The sequence below is a fragment of the Photinus pyralis genome, unplaced genomic scaffold (assembly GCF_008802855.1).
Source record: "Photinus pyralis isolate 1611_PpyrPB1 unplaced genomic scaffold, Ppyr1.3 Ppyr1.4_LG1, whole genome shotgun sequence".
NCBI lineage: Eukaryota > Metazoa > Arthropoda > Insecta > Coleoptera > Lampyridae > Photinus > Photinus pyralis.
This window is the reverse complement of record NW_022170249.1, coordinates 14,557,118-14,569,270: the sequence shown is the minus strand read 5'-3', so window position 1 is coordinate 14,569,270 and position 12,153 is coordinate 14,557,118. Positions and strand designations below refer to the sequence as shown.

At 40.0% G+C, this 12,153-nt stretch overlaps 1 protein-coding gene across 1 annotated transcript; it reads left to right on the top strand.

Moving 5' to 3' along the window:
* Positions 1 to 5,404: 5,404 nt before the first annotated feature.
* Positions 5,405 to 11,795, top strand: LOC116175541. Its single transcript, XM_031493741.1, has 5 exons — positions 5,405 to 5,456; positions 5,587 to 5,918; positions 6,444 to 6,592; positions 10,923 to 11,037; positions 11,091 to 11,795. Exons 1-5 carry the CDS (start codon positions 5,405 to 5,407, stop codon positions 11,649 to 11,651), a joined length of 1,209 nt encoding a protein of 402 aa, XP_031349601.1. The 3' UTR covers positions 11,652 to 11,795.
* Positions 11,796 to 12,153: the final 358 nt, after the last annotated feature.

The following is a 12,153-nucleotide window of genomic DNA, read 5'->3' as shown; positions in this document are numbered from 1 at the left end:
CACGAGCCAAAAGCTCGCTGACATCTTTCTCGATTTCTTTGGGCGCCGGGAGCAATCCCGCCGCCTCTTTGATCTCAACACTGCGAGGTTGAGCCACCTCCGTCGCAACGGAACTAGGTCCCGCTGCTTCAGTGGAGCTCTCTCCAACCAGTCCATGGTTCACTGGTCCTCGCATTCGGCCACGATGGCACCCTGCGGATTCCAGCGGAACCCTGCCAGCCGCGGAAAGGGCCCCCCCTCCATTCCGTCCACAACTGCATTCAATGCACCTCGACTGAGGTCTCACCTGGGCAGAGCCGCTTGCCCAGGGCTTGGCTGCCAGCCCCTTCCCGAAGGAAAGGAGCCACCACTCGGAGGTCGCCCGGTATCCGAGGGGCACCGTTATCGACACTGCACCCCAGTGCCACGCAGTCCTCAGCACGGTCGCTAACACCTTGACTTGGGAGGTTGGTCCGCGGCGACGACCTTCGTCGCTACCAGTCTGGGTTTTAGCCCCGACGAGCCACTTATAATCGTCACTACCCACACCGAAGCACAAGTCACGTACGATCATTCAGGTGTCTGTATGGGCTTTCCCCTATCCGCCACCCGGGGACGCGCCCGATGGGTGCCTAACCACACGGGCTTATTGATATTTTTTAGTAAACCCTTCCGACTTCCTTCCTCTTCTTATTCTAAGTGTGTCGAAATGAGTCTATACAAAAGCATTAAGGTGTGTGGCTGTCTAGGTGGCTGTGTGTACATCTACGGTTTTAGTTCCGAATTATAAATGCATTTGACCAGGATATGTCCAAAGCATTATTTGTAGACCAATTCCGCCGGAATTAGCCCAGTTAGTTTCGGATTAAGCTCACCTTACGTTCCGATTCAAAATCTATAGTATACCTATAGGCGCTCTTCAGTTATTAGGGGTGTCCCTTTTCTCCAAATCCTAATAAAACTATGCAGAGTGTTAGATGACCGCATGTAACAAAAATTGGGTGATAGCGGGGACCAAGACAAGCACACTGGAATTAGTTTTTGAAAATTCGAAAAAAAAAGTTCCACTACAATTCTTGGCCGGTCAACGAAAATGTAGGGAATTCCACGAAATTTGTTGTGTACATACTTGATGAGTTAAGGAACAAAATTGTCGAACAGTTAAAATAACTTTTCAAACAAAAGTTATACTTATTTTGAGATAGGGTCTTCGGGTTACAAAGTGTCCCTCGCCTACTAGTGAGTGATGTAATTTCGCATGTTGTTAATTGAATCATATGACCTGAGGCGCCAGACACTAATAGTTACACACTGTTTTTCAGTTAAAAGGAACTTAAATTGAATTTTGAAATTATTGCTTGAACATACGAGGGCTATTCTATCCACTATCCAGTAAGTAACAGACGTTTTGAATTAAAAAATTAAGAAAGTGTTAAGAAACAACTTTCATTATATACATTTGGAAGCTACACTCTTAGGCTAGTTTTCAACATAGTCACCATTCATATTGAGGCACTTACCACGTGGTACAAGTGTTTTGATTTCAACTTTGTATACACCCGCCGCCTGAGACTTTAACCACTGGTTGTCGCCGTCTCGAAGTTCGGCATCACTGTCCATGAACTGTGTTGCGAGCGAGGTCTTCATCGCCGGGAAGAGGTGGAATTCGCTTGGCGCTAGTATGGAGGGTGATCCTTTCTCCAATCCAAAATCATCCAAGAGCTGTCCAGTGCGGTTGACTGTGTGCGGGCGGACGTTGTCGTCGAACAACAAAACTTCCACCTCTTCCCAGCGATGACGACCTACCTCGCAACGCAGCGGTTCGATAGGGGCGCCGAACGTGTCGGCGTTACTAAGTGCAGGTTCAAATCTCAGGCGGCGGATTTATAAAAGTTGGAATCAAAACACTTGTGCCACGCTATGACAAGTGCTTCAATTTGAATGGCGCTTGTGTTGATAAACAGTGTAGCCCCCAAATGTATATAATAAGAGATTTTCTTTACAAGTTTAAAATTTTTTATTTCAAAACGTCTACTACTTTCTGGACAACCCTCGTATTTTGAGGTATAAAAGTAATTCATTAAAGAATCTATAGCTATTTGAAAAGAAAAGGACCTTTCGAAAATATCGGTCTTATGAGTTGGGGGAGTGATTCCACCTTTATACCTCAGGTTTAGATTATGTTACATCCGTCCCATAGACAATTTTATCTGAAAGGTAAGCAGGGAATCCTGTAGTTATAATTCTACAATATGAGCACATAGTTGGTAATAATCTCTGGTATGTACATGCATATTGCATAGGTAGTTACTTAGGACTTTTGACTATTGACCACCGTGTTTTCGTATGGTGTTAATAAGTAAACGTAAGTAAATCTGAACGTGGGACTGACCGACCCAATGTTTGAGTACCATAGAAGATATACGGCCATCATTACATTCCATGTTATACCGACGGTGTGACTTGTGAGTTGCAGGTGAGTAGTTACGTTTTAATCATTTTATGATATTAACAAAAAATGTTTTCGTTGCAAGCTTTTCAGTACACAATGGCCGTGATGTACTGCACACACAAATTTAAAGCGGAGTATGTACAATATCACCTGTGCTCGTGTTGTATATTTATAAATGTTTCAGGAGAGGCAGTTTACTTTTCGGCAAGCTCGTTATAATAAATCGGTTCACAGAATCTGTTAAATTTGTAACATATTTCGGTAGATTTTGCTATCGCAGGCGTAAGCGATGTTTGTTCAACCGCTATTTTTGTTGACCTGATCCGTTAAGTTATATTAAATGTAATTTTCAACAACTTCAACGCCTTCTCACGTTTTAAACGGTTTCTATTAGACAGATATGAATGCGCTAAACTATAAATTGTCGTTTTCAAATTTGATTAATGGAAGTTGTCGCCAACTCGCTGCAGATGTAGAGGAATGATGCAAGCTGCCGTGCGTGTAATTCTTCCTAACAAGTACTGACGTTTGCGATATTGGCATAAAATGAACAGGTGATAACGGGGGTGGACTAAGTGATACCTCTTGTATTAGTCGATGGATGGACAGGACAGGTGTCTGACTATTGCAGCTTTCGAAAATGTTTCAGCTGTCTTGACCATTGTAGTGGTCATTCAAATGCCATAATCATAATTCATATAGCTATCGGATGATCTAAACATTTATTCACCATTCATCATAATTTATCAATATTATTTTATTAATGCTGTTGGAACTTTCCACAGTTGCGTAAATATATAGGTATTTCGAAAAACCGGTCTTAATTGAATGTAATCTTCTGAGGAAGTTTATAATTCTTCTTGTAATTGAAAGATACATACATAGGAAACACGGTTCACGGAAAAGGTGAAAACAAAATCACAATATATACAAAGATAAACTGTGTTTCAGAAAACGTATATAAAATACGAACAATAAAAACGGTACATTACGCTTTAGGACAAGATGGGCAAGCCCTCTTAATTTGATAGAATCATTAATAATCACGATATTTACAGGTATTAGATCTAGAAAGTGAAAATCGCATATTTATTTTTATGAATATATTATTAAGTGAAAACGGCATTAATTAAGTAACGGGCGTTTCACAATATATTTTTTCTGGTCAGTTCGCCTCTGTTTGGAAGGTGTCACAAAAACGGGTAGCTTTTTTAACATTGCCAAAATTATCACGCTGTCAATCTTCCTACGACACGTTTCGTATTTCTGTGAGTTTTTACAAATCAAAATCAGATTTTTTCGAAAGTTTAAAGTAAGTATTTTCTTTGTGTTTTTATTCCCACGTGCTCATTTTATGGTGAAATAAACCCCTAAAGCCGATCTAAAGAAGTGTAAATTGTGCACAACTCTTGTGCGGATAAAGCGTATTTTTTTAACCGAAATAGCTTTTGTTTTGACATCACCAATTGATATATTTCTTGCAGATGTCTCAATCGCCCGTTGTGAGTACCCTCTTCCGGCAATCCGTTCTTGAGGTATAAGGGAATATACCCGATCACGATAAGAGGTCGAGGAGGAGGGCTATGGTTGGTAGAAATTAATTCCTTTCGTTGAGACCTTACATTAGAGTACCATGAAGGATAAAACTAGTTCCACCCTCCCCCCTCCACCCCGTACTTTGATAAGAGAACAGAAAGAAGGGCAGTTGTTTGTAGAAAACTGTTCCTTTCGTTGAGACCTTTAATTAGAATACAATGACAGATAAAATTAATGTTTAACCCCCCACTCCCCCTCCACTTCCTAAAGTTTAACTTAGCACCACTAAAGGCATGCGTATGCAAAATCTGAGACCAATTGGTTGTCGTATGCAAAAGCTATGCACGTTTTACTTTCAAAAACAGCATCTCGGGAAAAAATTCGTGGATGGGCCCCCCTTTTAGACAGCGAAATTTGATGGCCGTCTGGCACACCTTCGGTATAGGCTACCTACTGCAAAAAGTTCCAGGACTCGAGGACCATTCCCCTAGAAGTAGTTCAAAAGGGTAGATGTGGGTCCGGACGGACGGACAAAACGCAAACATTTTTCTAATTCTTAAAAAATACGCTACATAGCGGCAGAGCACCGCGGTGTGACTCTACGGGGTCATTGGATTTGACCCATTTTTATTAGGCTTGTTACATGTGGCATGTAGGTCAACTGTGCAAAGTTTGGACTGAATAAGTTCAAGCATTCGACAGTTATCGTGTTCACAGACGGACACCATCGACTCCCCTTTGCTCTGCCGCTTAATAAGCTGACAGTATTGATAGTTGACCTCAAAACATACACCCTTATCATCATTGACCCTACTTCCATGCTACAAAGTGAAAACCAGTTAGTTACTACCACAAAATTATTGAACTACCGTTACCAATGTCAGTCATAACTCATAGATCATTATTAAGCGGCAGAGCAAAGCGATGGAAGCTTTATAAGCGAGTCCGTCTGTCCGTCCGCAAACACAATAACTGCCAAGCGCTTGCACCGATTCGATTCAAATTTTGCATAGTTGTCTTACATGCCACAGTTTACAAGCCTATTGAAAATGGATAAAATGCAATGACCCCGTAGGGTCCTCCACTCTGCCGCTTTTCTAGATCCGCTTACACGTGGTTTATTTAAGTCGGAAGCATCGACGTCGTTGACATGATAATAACGCGTAAAAAGTCACATGAAATTTATTTTTGAAATTTCTGCCAGTGCTTCGGCATTAATTTGGATTTGGATTTGCCACGTTTCAACCCCATTTTTTATTCCTGAACCATCTTGTTTGCGAAATGGTCGGAATTTCCGACTTGTCAGCGAAAATTTACTTCTCGTCCTTGGTAAACAATATACTATTATCGCCTCCCTTTGAATTTCAAGAATCTGCTTATGCGTATCGCGTATCACGTATCGCCTGCAATACATCGCTTATCGTATATTGCTTCAGTATGAACCCCGCCTTAGGCCAAGTACAGAGTCTGGCTCCCAAGCAAGCACACGGTGCGGACGGTCAAGCATGTGAAGTTCTTGACAGGTCCATTGATTGAGAATTTGGAGGAACGAGCTGAAGTGCATACTCTAGAGATTCACACTGAGGTAGAAGATGAGACTGTCAAACAAGGGTAAGCAGAGAAAGTGGTGGTTGAACCAAATCCAGCGGAATTGAATGACGAGGTGGAGCTTAAGCAGGAAGATCTGGCAGATCCAGTGCCAGAAGACGCTCCGGTTAGAAACCTTCGACCACGTGAGAATCTAAAGGCTCCTGAGAAACTCAACTTGGTGGCAGTAGCGATGATAACTGCAAAGGAGGCAATTCAGATCGATCATGCTGATGAGTGGAAACTTGCGATGCAGGACGATCGACAACCACGTGCAGATGGCGCGCCGGGGAAACGACTGCTACCAGCCAAGTGGGTTCTGAAGCTGAAGCTTGCAGAGGACGATAAAGTCTCAAGATTTAAGGCAAGACTAGTTGCATTAGGATGTCGACAGCGCATAGATGAGTTTGGTGAGACTTTTTCTCCAGTGGTCAAGGCAGACACTTTCCGGTTCGTAATGCGGATGACATCCCAGTACAATATGAGAATCAGCCAATTTGATGTAAGGACAGCTTTTCTTCATGAGGAGGTGTACATGCGGCAGCCTGAAAGTTTCGATGACAGAAGCAGTCGAGTCTGACTTCTAAAAAGAAATCTCTATGGTCAGAAGCAAGCTCCAAAGTTCTAGAACGTGAAGATCCATCAAAAGCTGACTGAGATAAAATCAGACGTAACCAAGCAGATCCGTGTATTTATATTCGGGAAGAGGATATGACAGTGCTTCTATTGTACGCTGCTAATGGACTTATTCTTGGAAGAGAGCAAACCAAAATTGAGGAGGAGCTCGCAGCACTGAAAACTGAGTTTCAGATAACACTTGGTGATGTCTCGAGTTATCTGTGGGGGGCAGATTAAGCGCGGTGCTGATGGTGCGGTATTTCTCCACCAGTCTGCGTACTTGGACCGCGTGCTGCAAGATTTCCAGATGGAGTGCAACTCCGTGAAACTACCGGGGGAAAATCATCGAGAAGAGGACAAAACACCACGTCTGGAGGAGGAAATGAAGAAGGAGTACCAGACGGTGGTTGGAAAACTGATGTATGCCGTCTGTTATACAAATAACTTTATAAGACGAGGCAGAAGGACGAGAACGTGTCGTATATAGACGCGGACTATGCAGGAGATCAGGCTGATCGAAAGTCAACTTCACGTTTCGTTGATTGGAGGAACAGCGGTCACCTGGGCAAACAGAAAGCAACAGTGCGTAGCGCAATCTATCGCACAGGCTGCACTAATTGCTGCAGGCAAAGATCATACTACACTAGATAGACAACGCTGTATTAATTTTATACTCCCATAATTCGTTCGTCACAATAAATCGACTGCGTACCTCAGAGGCTATGTTTTTATTACAATAGTACAAACTACCTGGCGGGGTACAAAGACGTGCGAAATTGTAAAGCGCAGTATTTTGATTATTTATTGTTTTCCATAGCATGATACGATCTACTTTTAATAGTGTATTGAATATAATTGTTAATTTAACTTTCATAGTGAATTTTCGAAAATGGCCTTTAAATATGTTAAATTTGCCACAGTTACACTATTACCTATTTCACTAGACGTTGTTTTCCATGACAAACTTTGCTTATTTACCTCTCGATAATACGAAAATTCCTGCAGCGCGTTTATTTATTAAAGTATATTTAGCAAGCCTTATATCGTTATAAAGAGAAAAATTTGTCCACTTTAAAAATGTCAAAGCCAACTATGATGATCATTAAAAAAATTAAAGTTTGTATTATAACTCAAAAATTGTAAACTATAGAAGGAAATTGGTATGTTCATAATGGTAAGCATTAAAGTGTCTAAAACTTTTATTCGTGTCATTTTGTTGTATTTCTAATAATAACTATTCTACAACAGTTAAATGAAAAATCACTGTTTTTCGCTCATATCTAGTAAACTGGGGGTTTTTTCAAAAAAACAAAAGCGTATCTTCAATAAGCTCTTAAAACTACAAATCTTTCCTCATTTAACCGAATCTGTATGTCTTATGGTTTCCGAGATGATCCCAATGCTTAAAATGAAAAAAAAGACTCACCTTGTATATTAATAATAGTTTACAACAAACCATTAAGTGATCCCCCAAATTTACAATGGGACAGAAAGACAGAAACAGATGTTAATACAGTTTGTTGGGGTTCAAATGATCTTGCTCCTTAATTATAGAGAAATTCCGATTTTCAACTCACAAAATTTGAAATCAAACTCATGTTTTTAACATTTTTAAGTTCAATACTTATAAAGGTACAATTTGTTATGAATTTTATGAAGTTATTCATTGTCCTTTTAACCCTCGCGTAACCAAGACACCCTGGCGTATTAAAAATAAACCCATAAAGAGCGTTTAAAAAAGCGGCAGAACACCTTGGTGTGACCCCACGGAGTCATTGGATTTGACCCATTTTCAATTGGCTTGTTACATGTGATATATAAGTCTACTGCAAAGTTTCAACCGAATAGGTTCAAGCGTTTGGCAGGGGCAGAGAAGCGTGACCCCACGGGGTCATTAGATTTGACCCATTATCAATAGGCTCATTACATGTGGCATATAGGCCAACTGTGCAAAGTTTGAACTAAATAGGTTCAAGACTTTGGCATAGACAGAGAGGCGTGACCCCAAGGGGCCATTGGATTTGATCCATTTTCAATAGGCTTATTAGTTAATACTTGTGACATATAGGTCAACTGTGCAAACTTTGAACCAAATCGGTCTAAGCGTTTGACAGTTATCGTGTTCACGGACAGACGGACACCTTCGACTCCCCCATAAAGCTTGCATCGTTTTGCTCTGCCGCTTAATAAAGTCAATCCCCCCCATTTTGATATGTGGGAAGGGAGAAAGGAGGTAAAAAACAGTTCCTTTCGTTGAGAATACTTTGAAAGATAAAATCAATAACCCCCCCCCTCCAGCCTGTTTTCAAAAAAGAATCGCGGAGGTGTTTGTATTATTATTATTATTATTAAACCAACTCCGTTCAATGAGATCGATTTCAGCAAATTCCGACTCGCTTTACCTCGGCACAATTTTATTACGTAGGAGACTAAACGGGATCTGATCCCGTTTACCTAAGCAGAAAATGTTTAATTACCACCATTCTAAATTAGATAAATGTACGGTTGCAATGTAAATATGCCTGAGTATATAGGTATTTAAAGATTAGGTGAAGTATCGTAGGTACCTGAAACTTAAACTTTTACAAAATTATGCTAAGAAAAAAAGACTTTTGCAAATATTCATTTCATCCGAAAAATTTGGAAAATGTATTGGTTGGCGTTGTTTAAAAAATACAAAGGGAAAGTGTAAATCCTCAAATTATGTTTTTCATTTTTACGTCTGTAACAGGACCTATCTTTTCCTGAATTACGCCCACGTATACACATGTAATTTTATCATAATGAACGTGAGGAATGTCAGTAGGTCATGTTTACGTGTCTCGTCTTTAGACAATAACCATTCTTTGTATTTATGATGTGATTCAAACTCGTACGAAGACGGCTTCGGATGCCCCCTATAACATTTTTATGGAACTACTTAAACACGAAACAACTCTTGCATTTACGCTGGCTATCTAGTGTCGTATGATATTTGCTGCAGGTCAGACTGCGAAGGATGTCGTGTGGCTACAGAAATTGTTTGATGACACAAAAAGAAGAGATGAGACGACGAAGCCAATTCTGAAAATCGACAATATCGGCTGTATTGATCTAATTCAAAGTGAGCTGATAACAGACGAACGAAGCACATCGAAGTGTGATTCTTCTGGATTCGAGATTTGGTAGCTGAGATTAGATACACAAAATAAATAATTCAGTAAAATTGTCAATACAGGTACTTAAAAATTTCGATATAAAGATAAGTACATAAGTTTAAAAAAAGTATCGATACTTTTGCAGTACTCACATGAGTAGGTATCGCAAGATGATTTGAGTACTACTCATTTGAAAGGTATCGATACTTTCGTGGTATCGGAACATCGCTAAGTAGCTGTAAAAATTGTGTTGGTTTGACAATACAAAAATATTAAAATCATAACTGAATCTTGTTTTTAACTTTAAAGTAAAGAAGCCTCGATATTGTACCAATTCTTCTGTCGCATTTTGTTTGGAATCTGCTGATTACAACATTTTTATGTCACTCATTTCCTACCTTACAATCATTTATTAAATTTGAAATAACAGACAATATTAGATTAGATTAGAAATGTAGGACCTTTAGCAACTCGCTACTGGATTCATTTGTTTACGTTGTTTTACAGCAGCGATGACATTCGCCCTAATGTGAAATTTTTATCATCTGTCCAAATCAAAATTTGTCGGATGATAGCTGATGCCTGTAAATTTAGCTTAACATCTATAAGCTGAGTACATCTAAATCTTTGCAAACCTTTTTGTTGCTGCAAACAATTGGAAGCTATTATGGAGAAATTGAAATTTAATAATATAGACTTCTGCGATAAATAAATTACCATTCATTTAGGGCAAAATCGTTGCCCCGAAAACATGAAGAACCTCGATTATTTCGTCCGTTCCGTTGAATAGTGTAAAATGTCGCAAATTTTAACCGCGTTCTGTAATGACTGTAATTAAGTTAGTATCGCTGGCAGCGTTTAGAAAGATTTGTCCCAATAAATACAATGTCCTTCACCTTCAATGCCGCATCGTTTTTCTCTCGTTGTCAATGATCCATAACGGGAAACATAATCAATGAAGAAAGTATCTTAACGTCGAAGACCTGTTATAAATGTAAGTTTCCTGCCGAAACTAGAAAACAGCAACTGTGCCAAATTCCAAGCGATTTTAATCTCGCGAGAGCAAAATGTGTAACTTTCGTTTGCCGATTCCATCACACGTAACAATGTGAAGAAGCTCGGATATAATGTTTCGTAACGCACAATGAATTTGAATATTTCACCGGAAAAAGTGCGTTTCCGCAATCATAAAGATGGGACAATTTCGATAATAATTACCGTGAACGGAGTGAATGTGACCTTCACCATGAGAGAAAGAGTTGCCTTCATTTTTATCGGAAATTAAATTGTAGCAGCTAGAACTCCTTTCTCCGCATCCCGACGAAAGTGACAGTGCTCCGAAAGTTCCTAAATAAAATATTGACCAAAAATGTCACGGAAATACCTTAATAATTTATGTAGCCGCACAAAAAAAGTGACAGCTGCTTCCCGAAATTAGATTTATTTGTGCATGCAGACTTTGGAGTAATCGTTGCAACGCTTGGATTAGGTAAATTAGAAGGTATGGTCATGGACAAAACCGTAATTAAGTTCAGTGAACTGGCGTAAATGTATGCTCTCTTTTTAACTGGATGATGTGCCTTTTTATTAATTTTATTGTATACTAATATCAGTCCTTTCACTAGGCCCCACCTAGAGCATCCTATAAAAGCCGCCGGATTTCTGATGATCATCACAGTTTTCAGTTCTCTTCTCGTTGAGCTCAAGTACCACAAAATGCATTTCTTCGTAAGTATGATCAGTTGTGAAGTGTAATATGAGGTAACGTGTACGTTTTGCAGGTGGTTGTAATGGTCGTGGGTTTTTCCTGTGCCGTTAATGCCGGTTTCGCCAGTCATGATGCTGGAGGTTACGGCGGCGGAGACTTTGGAGGACATGGCGGCGGCTTTGCCAGTGGCAGTGGATTGGATTTAGGAGGACACGGTGGAGACATTGGCGGTGGCGGATTTGAGGAACACCATCACGGGGGGCACTTGGAAACAAAAACTGTTGAGGTTACGAAACCGGTGCATGTACCAGTCATTAAGAAAATTGGCATTCCGGTGCCGCATCCAGTTGGAGTTCCGGTACCGCAAGTCATAAAGGTTCCGGTTCCCCAACCTTACCCTGTACATATACCGGTTCCACAGCCGATTGCAGTTCCTATCTACAAATTAGTGCCGCAAGAAATCGAGAAAAAGGTTCCCATTACTATTGAAAAACCAGTCCCGTATCCAGTGGAAAAGCCCTACAAAATTGAAATCGAGAAACATCATCCAGTTCACATCGCCAAACCATACCCCGTTCATGTACCGGTCTACAAACACGTGTACCACCACGTCCCTAAACACGGATGGCAATAAATGCCGCAATTTGTGATTGACTGTACTTCCATCGCCATCATATTTCATTCATTAATTTCATCTTGTTGTTATTGTTGTTGTTGATTGTATACTTTTGTTGTTTTCATCGTTTTTATGTATAATATAAAGAAAGTGGAATATTAACTTTTGCTTTACTTTCACTAATATCACATTTCTCTTGACACAGTTGCTCAAGCGAGTTTAGCTAATCTACACGGTCAATTATAGACACATGCACTGTCCAACTTTCGAAATTTAGAAAACGGGCGCTTATTAGCTTAATCAATTCATCTACCAAAGAACAGATAAATAAAATAGCGATGGTGTATCACTTATAAACGTTTATCAATGTTTTGACAGTCCCGTAGTAGGTTTATTAAACTCCATTGAGATTTAAAATGGATTGCGGATTGCATTTCAAGTCTAAATTGAAGCCATAGTCGTCGCTTACTTTTTCCTTTAACGGAAACGGTAAATAGAATTATATCGTTTTTCTGTAGTA

Bases quoted from the DNA above. Each gene is read 5' to 3' on its own strand.
- LOC116175541 (XM_031493741.1), top strand. From the start codon at position 5,405: ATGAACCCCGCCTTAGGCCAAGTACAGAGTCTGGCTCCCAAGCAAGCA. The intron at 6,593-10,922 runs GTATGCCGTCTG...TACTAATATCAG, and splicing joins ACGGTGGTTGGAAAACTGAT to TCCTTTCACTAGGCCCCACC. The intron at 11,038-11,090 runs GTAAGTATGATC...TACGTTTTGCAG, and splicing joins ACCACAAAATGCATTTCTTC to GTGGTTGTAATGGTCGTGGG.